The sequence below is a fragment of the Hemitrygon akajei genome, chromosome 1 (assembly GCF_048418815.1).
Source record: "Hemitrygon akajei chromosome 1, sHemAka1.3, whole genome shotgun sequence".
Classification (NCBI taxonomy): Eukaryota; Metazoa; Chordata; class Chondrichthyes; order Myliobatiformes; family Dasyatidae; genus Hemitrygon; species Hemitrygon akajei.
In genome coordinates, this window is record NC_133124.1 from 100,576,582 (window position 1) to 100,593,612 (window position 17,031).

General features: G+C 44.4%; 1 protein-coding gene across 5 annotated transcripts in view; it reads left to right on the top strand.

The window, feature by feature from the left end:
• The window catches only part of LOC140729084 (CMP-N-acetylneuraminate-beta-galactosamide-alpha-2,3-sialyltransferase 1-like), a 142,595-nt gene that overhangs the window by 107,385 nt on the left and 18,179 nt on the right, over positions 1-17,031 (top strand). For all 5 annotated transcript variants that reach the window (XM_073048449.1, XM_073048440.1, XM_073048460.1 and 2 more), the window contains exon 2: positions 6,871-7,597. In XM_073048449.1, coding sequence (XP_072904550.1) covers positions 7,337-7,597 — 261 coding nt within the window. In that variant the 5' untranslated portion in view covers positions 6,871-7,336. The remainder of the gene's footprint in view (positions 1-6,870; positions 7,598-17,031) is intronic.

Sequence of the window (17,031 nt, forward strand, 5' to 3'; positions counted from 1 at the left end):
TTATCTTTTCCTTCTTTATGACTTCTTTTACTTGCCTTCAGTTGGTTTTTAAATGCTTCTCAATCCTCTAACTTCCAACAAATGTTTGCTCTATTATTTGCCCTCTCTTTGGCTTTTATGTTGGCTTTGACTTCTCTTGTCAGCCACGGCTGCATCATCCTGCCTTTACGATACTTCTTTGGTATGTACCTATCCTGTGCCCTCTGAATCACTCCCAGAAACTATAGCCAATGCTGTTCTGTCATTATCCCTGCCATTATCCCTGCCAGTATCCCATTCCAATCAATGTTGGCCAGCTCCTCTCTCATGCATCTCTAATTCTCTTTAGTCCACTGTCATACTGATGCATCTGCCATCTTAGTTTCTGCTTCTCAAACTGCAGGGTGAACTCTATCATATTATAATCACTGGCTTCTGAATGTTTCTATACCTTAAACTCTCTAATTTATTCCAGGTCACTGCACAACACCCCATCTAGAATAGCTGATCCCTTAGTGGGCTCAACCATGACCTGCTCTAAAAATCCATCTCGTAGCTATTCAACAAATTCCCTTTCTTAGGATCCAGTACCAAGCTGATTATCCCTGTCAACCTAGATTTTGAACCTCTCCATGATTATTGTAACATTGCCCTTTTGAAATACATTTTCTATCTCCCATCTCAAGTAGCAGAGCGAACCCACGATAATCAAAAGGTAGACAGCCAGCGCTCACCCCCTCTTTGATGGTTCAGTGCTAATGAAGGCTGGGAGTCATATATTGAGAAGTTTGAATGGTATTGTAAAGCAAACAAAGTGGAGGAGCAGAAGAAAGCCCCTATACTTCTTAGCTTAATTAGTGCAAGAACGTACAGTCTCTTAAGCAGCCTAGTAACCCCTGAAAAGCCAGCAGGCAAGACATTGAACAAAATTGTTACGATTTTACCAAATCCTTTGAGCCCTGAACAGCTGGTAATAGCTGAGAGTTTTAGATTTTACCAAAGGAACCCATCAAAAGATGCAAACACGAGGAAATCTGCAGATGCTGGAAATTCAAACAACACACACAAAATGCTGGTAGAACACAGCAGGCCAGGCAGCATCTATAGGGAGAAGCGCTGTCGACGTTTCGGGCCGAGACACTTTGTCAGGACTAACTGAATGGGAAGATAGTAAGAGATTTGAAAGTAGTGGGGGGAGGGGAAATGCAAAATGATAGGAGAAGACCGGAGGGGGTGGGATGAAGCTAAGAGCTGGAAAGGTGATTGGCGAAAGTGATACAGAGCTGGAGAAGGGAAAGGATCATGGGACGGGAGGCCTCAGGAGAAAGAAAGGAGGGTGGGGGAGCACCAGAGGGAGATGGAGAACAGGCAAACAACTAAATATGGCAGGGATGGGGTAAGAAGGGGAGGAGGGGCATTAACGGAAGTTAGAGAAGTCAATGTTCATGCCATCAGGTTGGAGGCTACCCAGCCGGTATATAAGGTGTTGTTCCTCCAACCTGAGTTTGGATTCCTTTTGACAATAGAGGAGGCCATGAATAGACATATCAGAATGGGAATGGGACGTGGAACTAAAATGTGTGGCCACTGGGAGATCCTGCTTTTTCTGGCGGACCGAGCGTATGTGTTCCGTGAAACGGTCTCCCAGTCTGTGTCAGGTCTCACCAATATATAAAAGGCCACACCGGGAGCACCGGACACAGTGTATCACACCAGCCGACTCACAGGTGAAGTGTCGCCTCACCTGGAAGGACTGTCTGGGGCCCTGAATGGTGGTGAGGGAGGAAGTGTAAGGGCAGGTGTAGCACTTGTTCCGTTTACAAGGATAAGTGCCAGGAGGGAGATCGGTGGGAAAGGATGGGGGGGACGAGTGGACAAGGGAGTCGCGTAGGGAGCGATCGCTGCGAAAAGCAGAAAGGGAGGGGAGGGAAAAATGTGTTTGGTAGTGGGATCCCGTTGGAGGTGGCGGAAGTTACGGAGAATTATATGTTGGACCTGGAGGCTGGTGGGGGGGTAAGTAAGGACAAGGGGAACCCTATCCTGAGTGGGGTGGCGGGCGGATGGGGTGAGGGCAGATGTGCGGGAAATGGGAGAGATGTGTTTGAGAGCAGAGTTGATGGTGGACGAAGGGAAGCCCCTTTGTTTAAAAAAGGAAGACATCTCCTTCATCCTGGAAAGAAAAGCCTCCTCCTGAGAGCAGATGCGGTGGAGCCGGAGGAATTGTGAGAAGGGGATAGCATTTTTGCAAGAGACAGGGTGGGAAGAGGAATAGTCCAGGTAGCTGTGAGAGTCTGTAGGCTTATAGTAGATATCGGTAGATAGGCCGTCTCCAGAGATGGAGACAGAAAGATCAAGAAAGGGGAGGGAGGTGTCGGAAATGGACCAGGTTAATTTGAGGGCAGGGTGAAAGTTGGAGGCAAAGTTAATGAAGTCGACGAGCTCAGCACACGTGCAAGAGGCAACGCCAATGCAGTCGTCGATGTAGTGAAGGAAAAGAGGGGGATGGATACCGGTATAGCCTTGGAACATGGACTGTTCCACAAAGCCAACAAAAAGGCAGGGATAACTGGGACCCATACGGGTGCCTATGGCTACACCGTTGGTTTGGATGAAGTGGGAGGAGCCAAAAGAGAAATTATTGAAAGTAAGAACTAATTCCGCTAGACGGAAGAGAGTGGTGGTAGAGGGGATTTGGTTAGGTCTGGAATCCAAAAAAAACTGAAGAGCTTCGAGACCATCTCGGTGGGGGATGGAGGTATATAGGGACTGGACGTCCATGGTGAAAATAAGATGGAGGGGGCCAGAGAACTTAAAATCATTGAAAAAATTCAAAGCATGAGAAGTGTCACGAACATAGGTGGGAAGAGATTGAACAAGGGGGGATCAGACAGTGTCAAGGTATGCAGAAATGAGTTCAGTGGGGCAGGAGCAAGCTGAGACAATAGGTCTACCTGGACAGGCAGGTTTGTGGATCTTGGGTAGGAGGTAGAAACGGGAAGTGTGGGGTGTGGGAACTATGAGGTTTGTTGCAGTGGATGGGAGATCCCCAGAGCTGATAAGGTTGGTGATGGCATAGGAGACAATGGCCTGGTGCTCCTTAGTGGGGTCATGATCAAGGGCTAAATAAGAGTTGTCGCTGTGCTTTAGCCAGGTAGAGGTCAGTATGCCAGACAACAACAGCTCCCCCCTTATCAGCACCCGGCACTTGAAGTAACCATTCCTGTCCCTGAGCCATCCAGGTCTCTGTAATGGCCACCATATCATATTTCCAAGTACTGATCCATGCTCTAAGCTCATCGGGTTTGTTCACAACACTCCTTGCGTTAAAATAGACACATCTCAAACCTTCAGTCTGAGCATGTCCCTTCTCTATCACCTGCCTATCCTCCCTCTCCTACTGTCTACAAGCTTTCTCTATTTAGGAGCCAACCTCCTCTTCCCCAGTCTCTTCAGTTCAGTTCCCACCCCCCAACTATTCTAGTTTAAGCTCTCACCAGTAGACTTAACAAACCTCCCCACCAGGATATTGGTCCCCCGGGATTCAAGTGCAACCTGTCCTTTTTATACAGGTCACACCTGCCCCAAAAGAGGTCCCAATGATCTAGAAATCTGAATCCCTGACCCCTGCTCCAATCCCTCAGCCACGCATTTATCCTCCACTTCATTCTATTCCAATACTCACTGTCGCATGGCACAGGCAGTAATCCCGAGATTACTACATTTGTGGTCCTGATTCTCAACTTCCTTCCTAACTCCCTGTAGTATTTTTTCAGGACCTCTTTCCTTTTCCTACCTATGTCATTGGTACCAATATGTACAACGGCCTCTGGCTGTTCTCCCTCCCACAGCAGGATATCTTAGACACGATCAGAAATATCCCGGACCCTGGCACCTGGGAGGCAAACTACCATCCGAGTTTCTTTCCTGCGTCCACAGAATCGCCTGTCTGAACCCCTGACTATAGAGTCCCCTATCACTACTGCCTTCCTCTTCCTTTCCCTACCCTTCTGAGCCACAGGGCCCGACTCTGTGCCAGAGGCACGGCCACTGTCGCTTCCCCCAGGTAGGCTGTCCCCCCACCTGCCCCCAACAGTACTCAAACAGGAGTACTTATTGTCATGGGGTACAGCCACAGGAGCACTCTCTAGTACCTGACTCTTCTACTTCCCCCTCCTGACTGTGACCCACTTGTCTGTCTCCTGTGGCCCCGGTGTGACTACCTGCCTGTAACTCTTCTCTATCACCTCTCATGTTGAGCCAAAGCCCTATCACTCTGCCTCCCTCTCACTCCGCTGATGCTGCCCACTGGATATGGCGATCTTCTTTTTAAACCTTTCCCACTCTACTGGCTGACATCACGCACCTGTGCAGTCTTTTACCCCGAGTAGTCAAACTACCCTCACTCCGGAAGGAAGGAAGCTGTTCTGAAGCAGTTGTTCTGCACTGTTTATAATTTACCTTGCAAAATGTTGATAGCACTTACTTGGTTAAAGATTCACAACTTTTGTAAATATTAAATTTACAGCTCTTTACTGATTCTACTTTTGGGTCCAAAGTATGCTTTAAAAATAGTGTAGAGTATGAGTGTGGTGAGGGGTGGGATTTATTACCCCACCAGTATGAGTGCGGTGAGGGGTGGGATTTATTACCCCACCAGTATGAGTGCGGTGAGGGGTGGGATTTATTACCCCACCAGTATGAGTGTGGTGAGGGGTGGGATTTATTACCCCACCAGTATGAGTGCGGTGATGGGTGGGATTTATTACCCCACCAGTATGAGTGCGGTGATGGGTGGGATTTATTACCCCACCAGTATGAGTGCGGTGATGGGTGGGATTTATTACCCCACCAGTATGAGTGCGGTGAGGGGTGGGATTTATTACCCCACCAGTATGAGTGCAGTGAGGGGTGGGATTTATTACCCCACCAGTATGAGTGCAGTGAGGGGTGAGTTATATTACCCCACCAGTATGAGTGCGGTGAGGGGTGAGTTTTATTACCCCACCAGTATGAGTGCAGTGAGGGGTGGGATTTATTACCCCACCAGTATGAGTGCAGTGAGGGGTGAGTTATATTACCCCACCAGTATGAGTGCAGTGAGGGGTGAGTTATATTACCCCACCAGTATGAGTGCGGTGATGGGTGGGATTTATTACCCCACCAGTATGAGTGCGGTGATGGGTGGGATTTATTACCCCACCAGTATGAGTGCGGTGAGGGGTGGGATTTATTACCCCACCAGTATGAGTGCGGTGATGGGTGGGATTTATTACCCCACCAGTATGAGTGCGGTGAGGGGTGGGATTTATTACCCCACCAGTATGAGTGCGGTGAGGGGTGGGATTTATTACCCCACCAGTATGAGTGCAGTGAGGGGTGGGATTTATTATCCCACCAGTATGAGTGCGGTGAGGGGTGGGTTTTATTACCCCACCAGTATGAGTGCGGTGAGGGGTGGGTTTTATTACCCCACCAGTATGAGTGCGGTGAGGGGTGGGTTTTATTACCCCACCAGTATGAGTGCGGTGAGGGGTGGGTTTTATTACCCCACCAGTATGAGTGCGGTGAGGGGTGGGTTTTATTACCCCACCAGTATGAGTGCGGTGAGGGGTGGGTTTTATTACCCCACCAGTATGAGTGCGGTGAGGGGTGGGATTTATTACCCCACCAGTATGAGTGCGGTGAGGGGTGGGTTTTATTACCCCACCAGTATGAGTGTGGTGAGGGGTGGGATTTATTACCCCACCAGTATGAGTGTGGTGAGGGGTGGGTTTTATTACCCCACCAGTATGAGTGCGGTGATGGGTGGGATTTATTACCCCACCAGTATGAGTGCGGTGATGGGTGGGTTTTATTACCCCACCAGTATGAGTGTGGTGAGGGGTGGGATTTATTACCCCACCAGTATGAGTGCGGTGAGGGGTGGGATTTATTACCCCACCAGTATGAGTGTGGTGAGGGGTGGGATTTATTACCCCACCAGTATGAGTGCGGTGAGGGGTGGCATTTATTACCCCACCAGTATGAGTGTGGTGAGGGGTGGGATTTATTACCCCACCAGTATGAGTGCGGTGAGGGGTGGGTTTTATTACCCCACCAGTATGAGTGTGGTGAGGGGTGGGATTTATTACCCCACCAGTATGAGTGTGGTGAGGGGTGGGTTTTATTACCCCACCAGTATGAGTGCGGTGATGGGTGGGATTTATTACCCCACCAGTATGAGTGCGGTGATGGGTGGGTTTTATTACCCCACCAGTATGAGTGTGGTGAGGGGTGGGATTTATTACCCCACCAGTATGAGTGCGGTGAGGGGTGGGATTTATTACCCCACCAGTATGAGTGTGGTGAGGGGTGGGATTTATTACCCCACCAGTATGAGTGCGGTGAGGGGTGGCATTTATTACCCCACCAGTATGAGTGTGGTGAGGGGTGGGATTTATTACCCCACCAGTATGAGTGCGGTGAGGGGTGGGATTTATTACCCCACCAGTATGAGTGTGGTGAGGGGTGGGATTTATTACCCCACCAGTATGAGTGCGGTGAGGGGTGGGTTTTATTACCCCACCAGTATGAGTGTGGTGAGGGGTGGGATTTATTACCCCACCAGTATGAGTGTGGTGAGGGGTGGGTTTTATTACCCCACCAGTATGAGTGTGGTGAGGGGTGGGTTTTATTACCCCACCAGTATGAGTGCAGTGAGGGGTGGGATTTATTACCCCACCAGTATGAGTGCAGTGAGGGGTGGGATTTATTACCCCACCAGTATGAGTGTGGTGAGGGGTGGGATTAATTACCCCACCAGTATGAGTGCAGTGAGGGGTGGGATTTATTACCACTTGGTGGAATTGGTGATAAAATGGTTATGGTTTGCCTTTGTTTTTTTTCTTTTAGGAGGATGTTCTACTCTTCCATTTTGAAGAAATTTCCCAATTACAGAGATATAAAATAAATTTGAGGAGAAAGCCAACCTCATTTCTAGACTCCAAACCATCAGTGTATAAAAACATCATCTGACTCAATATAATCACAGCTCCACATGCAGCTCCACATGTCTACATTGTATTGTTGATCAATCTGCCTGCCTACTGAAAAACACTAAAAGGTGACTCGATGTCACAGAGACTTTCAAAAGTACTGGCTTGATTTGGAAGAAAACACTGGCCGATTCATCACAATCTTTCTGAAAACTTCAATTATTCTATCACGTAGAGTTTGTTTCATCAAAGTACTCCAGAACAGAGCTGGGGTTGCTGTGTCATACTGTTTGTTCAGTGCACATTTGCCATAATTCACTGATTCCCTGACGAGGATCCATTCCTTGTTCCTGATTTTGCACAGCTATCAAGCACATTTCAGCATGTTGGGCACAGTGAAGCCTAGGTATTTCTTCTATTTCTTGTCTCTTGCATTGCTGCTGATTACTGCATTTATCGCTATCACGAACAAGACGTACCTTTTACAACACCAGTTCATGATACCGAAACACTGCAGCTGCAAACGCTGTGTCTCTGAATTAGGTGTGTCAGAATGGTTTGACAAGCGCTACGTTTCCAACATGATTCCCTTCTTGACAAAAAGTAACAAAACTATTCCCATGGTGGCTTATAATTGGTGGAAGGTAGGTACACTACACAAATGATATTGCAAAAATTTCTGGACTAAAAATAAATTTAAGAAATGATTGATGATTGAATCTGGGGGCTGTTTTTTAATGCATGTTTAGTGGGGCTGATGTTCTTGGTGTCATTTTTTTTTGCAAGTGAGTGTGTTGCTGTTTTTCTTTGTATGGTTTCATGACAGTCTGGATCAGAAGAATCTACCAGATGTACTTTAATAAGAAATGTACCTTGAACATTGGTGCTTTAGTAGGGCATAACTTAAAGATAAGAAATTATGCGATTAATGATAATCAATTAAAAGATACTTATGTGCATTTTAAAAAATACCAGAAAGGCTTATGTGAAAGATCGTTTTACTAGGAATTTTAGGAGATATATCCACAAGAAGGGAGAGTAATTTGAAAAACTATATGTTTAAAGTATTGACAAAGAAGGAATTGATGGAAAAAATTGAAAATGCTGACTTTTGAATGTAGAAGATTGAGAGGAGATTTGATATAGGTATACAAAATTATGATCTGGTAAATGCAAGCAGGCTTTTTCCAATGAGGTTGGGTGGACTACAACTAGAGGTCATGAGTTAAGGGTGAAAAGTTTAAGGGGAAAATGAGGGGAAACATCTTCACTCAGAGGCTTGTGACAGTGTGGAACGAGTTGCCTGTGCAAGTGGTGCATGTGAGCTAGATTAAGCAAAGTTTAGATAGGTACATGATTAATAGGGGTATGGAGGGCTGTGGTCCGGTTGCTGGTTGATGGAAGTAGGCAGCTTAAATGGTTCAGCATGGACTAGATGGGCTGAAGGGTCAGTTTCTGTGCTGTACTTCTCTATGATTATAGGTAAAACTAATGATGGTTGTAAAAGATTATAATAGATTCAGATAAGCTGGAAAGAAAGCATGTTGTTAGGTGGGAAGGAAGAATTGCATTTGTGTTGCATTTTTAACAATGGTGTATCCTTAAATGTATGTTCTTAAATTTTTACAGCTAAGAAGTCCTTTTTTAAATTTAGTCACTTTCTGGTGTAGGAAACAGGATACTTAATGTGGGAAAAGCAAGGGAAAATGGCAAGTGATATTTAGTTACTGTTTTGAATGAGGTTTAAGTATTGGGCAAGGATACCAAAGATAACTGTTTTCTATTTGTTTATATGTACATAATGGGTACTAGTATACAAACCCTGATGGGACCAGTGATATTACTTTGAGGAAGATGAGCATGGATGTAATCTTAATTTGTTAAAGTTATGGATACTGAAACCATTTAAGATATTCAGATTACTTGCAGGGGATCAAGAACCAGGAAGGTGAAAAGAGAATCATGTAATCAACCAAGTACTAAATCCTGATGTTGGGCCCTGATGGTGTACCTGGATGGGCACAGGAAACCTGTGCCAACCAAATAGTGGGAGTGTTCAGGGACATCTTCAATCTCTCACTGCTGCAGTCAGAGATTCCCACCTGCTTCAAATGAGGACAAATCATACCAGTGCCCAAGAAAAACAGAATGAACTGAATCAATGACTATCACCAAATTGCACTCACATCTATTGTGATGAAGTGCTTTGAGAGGTTGGTCATGGCCAGGATCAGCTCCTGCCTGAGCAAGGATCTGGAGCCACTGCAATTTGCCTGATGCCACAATAGGTTGATAGCAGATGCAATCTCACTGGCTCTCCACTTGGCCTTAGATCACTTGGATAATAGCAATACCTATGTCAGGCTTCTATTTACTAATTACAGCTTAGTGCTCGACACAATCATCCCCTCAATTCTAATCAACAAGCTCCAAAACCTGGGCCTCTGTAGCTCCCTCTGCAAATAGATCTTTGACTTCCTCACTGGGAGACCCTGGTCAGTGTGCAGGTAGGAGATATTTCTTCCTCACTGAGAATCAATACTGGAACACATCAAAGATATGTGTTTAGCCTATTTATCTACTTTCTATGCACACATAACTGCGTGGCTAGACCAGCTGAAATGCCATCTATAAATATTCCAACTGTTGTTGGCAGAATGTAAGATGGTGACAAAGAGGCATACAGAAGTTGGATATATCAGCCTTCTGCACTCCCCTCGATGTTTCAACATCATTAAGACCAAGGAATTGAGGAAGGAGAAGCGGAGGGAACACACACCAGTCCTCTTTGAGGGATCAGCAGTGGAAAGGATGAGCAGTTCCAAGTTCCTTGGTATCAAGGATGTGATGGTGAAACTTTATAAAGCACTGGTGAGGCCTCATGGAGTCTTATGAGCAGCTTTCGGCCCTTTATCTTAGAAAGGATAGATAGATAGATAGATATTTTATTCATCCCCATGGGGAAATTCAACATTTTTTCCAATGTCCCATACACTTGTTGTAGCAAAACTAATTACATACAATACTTAACTCAGTAAAAATATGATATGCATCTAAATCACTCTCTCAAAAAGCATTAATAATAGCTTTTTTCAGGATGTGCTGAAACTAGAGAGGGTTCTAAGGAGGTCACGAAAATACAGGAAGAAGACAGGAGATTGGGGTTGAGTGCAAAATTGGAGCAGACTTGATGGGCCAAATGGTCTAATTCTGCCTCTATATCTTATGGTCAACAACCTGAAGATCTATCCTGTGCCCAATATATTGATGCAATTACAAAGACACAACAGTGGCTCTATTTCTTTAGGAGTTTAAGGAGACTGGATATGCCACCAAAGATTCTCACAAATTTCCACTGATGTACTGGGGAGAGTATTCTAACTCATTGCATCTCCATCTGGTATAGAAGGGCCACTGCACAGGATTAGAAAATGCTACAGAAATTATAAACGCAGTGAGCTCCATCATGTGCACCAACCTCCACAGCATCAAGGGCACCTTCAGAAGGCAATGCTTCAAGAAAGTGGCATCCATTATTAAGGAACCCCATCACCTAGGACATGCCCTCGTCTCAATGCTACCATCAAGGAGGAGGTACAGGAGCCTGAAGACACATACTCAGTGTTTCAGGAACAGCCTCATTCCCTCTGTCATCAGATTTCTAAATGGACAATGAACACGTGAACATTACCTCACTATTTTTTGCTCTCTTTTTGCACTGCTTATTTAATTTTTTAATATACTTATTGTAATTTTTACTACTTATTGCTATGTATAAGGATGTACTTCTGTCACAAAACAACAAATTTCATGACATATGCCAGTGATATTAACCTGGTTCTGATTCCACAATTTGAAATTGGGGCAAAAGTTTGAACTTTAATAGTTTGCTGGGTACATCAGTTGGAGCAGTTACCATCGTACCAGATCTATTTTCCCTGTAAACCTATAACATTTGTAATGGTTATATTAGTTAAATTATTGTAGTAACTCATGTATGGATTATAACCCCAACTAAACACATCAGATTTTGAAAATTTAAGAACTAATTTCGGCAGGTGATTCGTACAAGACTCAGTAAAACGCAGGTAGCAATGAAGTTTGAATTCAATCAGTGCTATGCCTGCAACTATCTCCCTGAGGTTTTACGGGTAAAAATATGGCATGAGTACCAGAGAAATCAAATGTGATTTTCTCTTCCCGACCATCAAAAAGTCTTGTTAATTGGTTGATGAGGAATGGAATTAGAAAATGTGATTGAGACGAAGATAAGCTGATTATAAGGCTAGAGTTTCTTTGATTTATTGTAATACACCAGAAAACAGCTTTAACGTAATCTGAGAAAATAATAAAATGGTTGAGTTCTGTAACATTTTCACCAAATTTCAATTATACAGACACTGCAGCTAAAGACCATACTTATATAGCCTACCTTGTGGTTTTAGAGAAGTCAGGGGGAAAAAATTGCCCTACATTTATGTTGTAAAAGGTTCTATGTTCCTTCAGCATATTTCAATGGAACTGGTTTGGAGCTTTAATGAAATCTTGATATGATTAAAATTTTGATTGGTGCCAACATTGGAGGCAGTGCTAAAAGTCTGAATGGGAGAATAATGGAAGCCTGAGAGGGAAATGATAGAATAAATAGCCTGGGGGCTGCAATTAATAATTGAACTCTGAAGAGCCGAAGATGTAAGAAAAATACAAGTGAATATGTGAATGTTAATAGTCCAGATCCAAACATTTGCTTGTCATTCATGAAGAGTTATCATGAGCTGCCTTGAAAGAAGCAGAAGGTATTTGTTCTGTCTCACGTCTCTAATTGCAGTTTCTTGAAGAGGGTGCAGCAAAGTATGTACATAGGGAGGATCCTTCCCAAATGTAAGGCAGTTTACAAAGTTAAATTGCTAGCTCTAACAGTTGCAGTGAAGATGGGCATAGCACTGTTGGTTTTTTGAAACTGTATAAGGAGTGAACTGACAGATCACCATCTTCCCATTATATAGGTTACAAATGAAACAAGAGCAGGGTGATTGTGCACGAAATAATGATGCAGAGAAATGACTATTTCCAACAAGGGGTAGTCTAGCCACTTCAAGTCAAGTCAAGTCAACTTTTATTGTCATTTAGACCATAACTGCTGCTACAGTGCATAGTAAAAATGAGACAACGTTTTTCAGGACCATGGTGTTACATGACACAGTACAAATAACTAGACTGAACTACGTAATAAAAAAACACAACACGGAGAAAGCTACACTAGACTACAGACCTACACTGGACTGCATAAAGTGCACAAAAACAGTGCAGGCATTACAATAAATAATAAACAGGACAGCGCTTACCCATCATTCATTGGTTTTACTGTTACTATGAGCAACACCGTCGATCCAGAAACTCAGCAAGACCAACTCTTCCATTTCCTGCTCATTCACATGTCTGTCTAAGAACCTCCACCCTAATAAGTACATTGCAGGCACCAACCATTCTCTGTGTCAAAAACTGGCTCCACACACCTCCCCACTTATCTTTTAAATGCATTTCCTCTGGTATTAGACATTTCAACCCTGTGAAAAAAAAATACTGTCTACTTCATGTATGCCTCTCATAAACTTATAACCCCCCCATCTGATCTCTATTCAGCATTCACTACTCCAGGGAAAACGACTCGGGTTTATCCAAACTCATGGCCTCTAATCCAGGGAGCATCCTGGTAAACTTCCATATTCTCTCCAGAGCTTCAACTTTCCTCCAACAATGGAGCAACCAGAACTGGGAGAAGCCTGATATTCACAGAGAGAATCCACAGAGCCAACACCGGATGTATGGAGCATACACTATATACAGCCCAACCCTGAAAGTCTGAGTTAGAATTGCTCTTCCTGCCATTATTTCATCCACAGCCCAATCTGGTTTCATGTAGAATTGGCTCATTTCCTTTCTACCAGCTGCTGACTACTTACATTTCACAGCTGTTATACCTTCCATGATATACGTTTGTCTCTCTCTTTCTCTCTCTAATTGTCCTCTTTATCTTATTGAACAACTTATGATCGTAACAACCCTGGTTTCACCCTGTCTCCTTTCCACCCTTTCTGCAAGTTGAAACTAACTTGTTTTCTCTCTTTCCCATTCTGGTGAAAAGTCTGTAATCTGAAACATTAACTTTGTAACACTGTCCACCTGTGATAACTGGCCTGAAATTACTTTTTTAAAATTCTGTTTGTATTATTTTTCATGCTAAAGATGAGGAATTGAACAATTACTTAATTTCACATTTTTCCTCATAACTACAGAGAGTTGTGGATATAACTTAACAAATCACAATACTGAGCCTCTCCTCCATGGACTCCAGTCCACACACAGACAATAAGACCATAAAACATAGGGACATAATTGAGCCATTTGACCTATTGAGACTGCTCCACCAATCGATCATGGCTGAGTTATTATCCCTCTCAACCCCGTTCTCCTACCTTTCAGTAAGATGCCTCTTCAGATAAAATGGTGGCTTGGTTGGACGTAGCATCTGTGCTGGGTCCAGTTGTTCTTGTACACATTTTTTACAATAGCAAGTTGCTGCTAGATACTAATAACATCAAGTTCTGCAGGATTTATTGTGTACCATTGTGGTTTTTTGCCTAGGCTTGATGTGTATCGTTGGACAGTGCACAGTCCAAGTGAAGGTCTGTGTGATTGCTTCGGATGTTTTCATTGTGATGGCAAGTCCCCATAAGACACTGCTAGCATAGAACACTGCAAGTTCACTGCTTCATTGGTGAGACGGATGGCAAGGGTGTAGTGTTGCCTCTGTTAGGGTGAGGACTAACCCCAGGCTGTAGGGTCGCATGTTGCAAAGTACCCGAAGGATAAGGCTCAGAGATGGTGTGGGAGAGGCCTCCGTGGGCGTGCTAGAGCCCTGGGGGGTTGGACCCTGCTCTGCAGTGTTTCCTTGGTGAAAAACAAGCAGGACCGGGACAACTTACCATGCAATGCTAGTCATTTCACTCAGGGACTGAGTCTATAGTTTGGTCATTGTGACTATGTTTTATGTTTTTCTGAAATGGTAACCATATGTGCTATTTGTGCTGTGCACGGTGCAGTGTGTGTGCTGTTGATAATGTGTTTTGCATCTTGGTCCTGGGGGAGCTCTGGTTCATTTGGCTATATTCATATATGGTTGAATGTTAACTAAACTGAAGCTTCTCCACTCATCAATTTCCGCTTAAATATACCCAGTGACTTGTCTTCTACAGCTGTCTGTGGCAATGAATTCCCATATTCACCACCCTCTGGCTACAGAAGTTCCTCCTCATCTCTGTTCTAAAGGGACGTTCTATTTTGAGGCTGTGGCAACAGGTCCTAGACTCCCAAATTATAGGAAATATCCTTTCCACATCCATCCTATCTAGGCCTTTCAATATTTGATAGAATTTGAATGAGATCCCCCCTCATTCTTCTAAACTCCAGTAAGTACACTCCTCATATGTTAACCCTTATATTCCTGGCATCATTCTCCTCTGACCATTGCCACCATTTCTTTGTCTCACAATAGTACCTCCCCAGCAATCCAGAAGTCTAGGATCCAGTTGCAGAGGGAGGTGATCAGGCCCAATAGGCTCAGCTTTCCAATCAGTCTCTGAGGGATGATTGTGTTGAATGCTGAACTAAAGTCTATGAACAGCATCTGAACGTATGTGTCTTTTTTGTCCAGTTGGATAAGGGCCAGGTGGAGGGTGGTGGCAATGGCGTCATCTGTTGAGTGGTTTGGACGGTACGCAAACTGCAGGGGGTCCAGTGAGGGGGGCAGCAGGGTCTTGATATGCTTCATGACGAGCCTCTCGAAACACTTCATGATGATGCAACGGGACGGTAGTCATTTAGGCAGGACACTGAAGACTTCTTCGGCACGGGGACGATGGTAGAAGAGAGTGAGAGGGACACACTCTCTGACCCAACATTACATCACCTTTTTAAATGTTAGTGAGCAAAGGTAGAAACAGGAGAATTTCTATAGTAACAATACCCCCATGATGTTTCTTTGAGTTACAGGTAATTTTCCAAGCTCCTTGTTCTTCCCACCAACACACCCAAAATGAATGTTAATTATTGTGATGCCTGTGGCAATTGGATGTCTCCTGTTCTGCAATTTGCTCCAAATGCTGTGGTTTCTGTGTCATATTCATGCAATGGGGTGTTCATGCATATGGAGACATATATCAGCCAATTGGGTGTTTCCTGGTCTGCGATTTATTTAAATACAGCTTCAGGAAATCAAAATTCAAAATTCAATCTGCAATCCATATTCAGATCTGAAGGTTGCTGTTGAAATTGAAATTTGGTCTATACCCTAACTCCAGAATACACCATAACACTTGTCACTACCTGAGATTTTACTAATAACAGTGGGGCCATCTGAAAATTTATAGATGGCATTTATGATGTGTTTGGCCATACAGTCATGAGTGTTGTGAGAGTAGAACAGTAGAGCACACATCATTGAGGTGTGCCTGTGTTGATCGCCAGTGATGATCGCAGAGCATAACAAAAGGCCCAAGTGATCCTCAGTGTGCCTAAATTTTCCCACTCAACCTGTCACGGTCCTGATTGTTTATTCCTCTAATTTCCTTAGATTGTGCCATGGTTCGTTAATTTTCCAATTGTTTCCAATTTTCTTTGCTGACGGCAGATCAGGTTTCTATCGGGACCTGAAGTACAAGAACCCCAGTGTTACAAACCCTAGTTGCCAGATCGTTGGTCTTTTTCCTGTGTGATAACTAACGTTTCCCAACCGCTTAGAACCATTTGTTGCAAGTTTAGCTCTAGTTTTAAGGTTTACCTATGAGACTCCGTCTCTCTGAGTCAAGGCTCCGTGTCAAGGATCTGTATCAGGGCTCTGTGTCAAGATCCCTCCTGTTTGCTGTTCGGCGTTTACACCCATGTAAGCATCCTAACTCAATCTCCGTGCCTGTGTCCTGCACCTGGGTTCGCCTCATTCACCACGTTCCATTGCAACAGAATGAACTGGCCAGCATGAACCCAGCGGACATGAATACCCTGCAACAAGCCCTCGCCAGCCAGGGCTCCGTACTGGGTCTGCACGATCAACTTCTCTGGGATGTCATGGAGAACCTCCGTTCCCTGTCTGCAAACGTAAAGAAGATCAGTGACGAGGTGGACCAAGTACCCGCTCATCTTACCCCATCCACTCCTGGAACTCTGTCAAACCAGCCCAGACAGCCTGTAGTGACAACCCCCTACCTGTCAGCAACACGCCTGCCAAGAGAGCTGCACGTAGCTGAACCAGAGCGCTATGCAGAGTACGGGGAAACATAGCTTCCCAGGCCGGAATTCCTCGGGAGCCATTGAGTACCCCTCTGGAAGCAACATAGACACTCCTCAAATATTCATGCTTAGCCTACTGCTCCATCTCTATAAATTCATGACTGTGTTGCAGGCACAGCTCAAATGCCATCTATAAATTCGCCACTGTTTTTGACAGAATTTTAGATGGCAAGAGGAAGTGTAAGATAAGTTGTGTCAAAAGTTCAACTTTGCACTCAACATCAGCGGGACTAGAATTGATTGTAGACTTCAGGAAGGAGAAGTAGGGAGAACACAAAGCATATATTATTGAGGGGTCACGGTGGAAAAGATGAATAGATTAATATTTCATATTGATGTAATCACAAACAAGGCATGACAGCAGCTATATTTCATTAAGAATTTGAGGAGATTTGGTATGTCACCAAGGACTCGAGCAAATTTCTACAGATGTAGTGTAGAGAGCAGTCTGCTTGGTTGCATCACTGCCTGATATGGAGGCTCTGATGGACAGGACCACAAGAAGCTGCACAGGGTCGTGTACTCAGCCAACTCCATCATGGGCTCTTACCTCCCAGCCATCGAGGACATCTTCAAAAGCCAAGCCTCATGAAGGTAGCATCCTTCATTAAGGACCCCCTTCATCTAGGACATGCGCTCTTCTGATTACTACCCTCAGAGAGGAGGTAAAGGAGCCAGAGGATGTATGTTTAATATTTTAAGAACAGCTTCTTTCCCTCTGCCATCGGGTTTC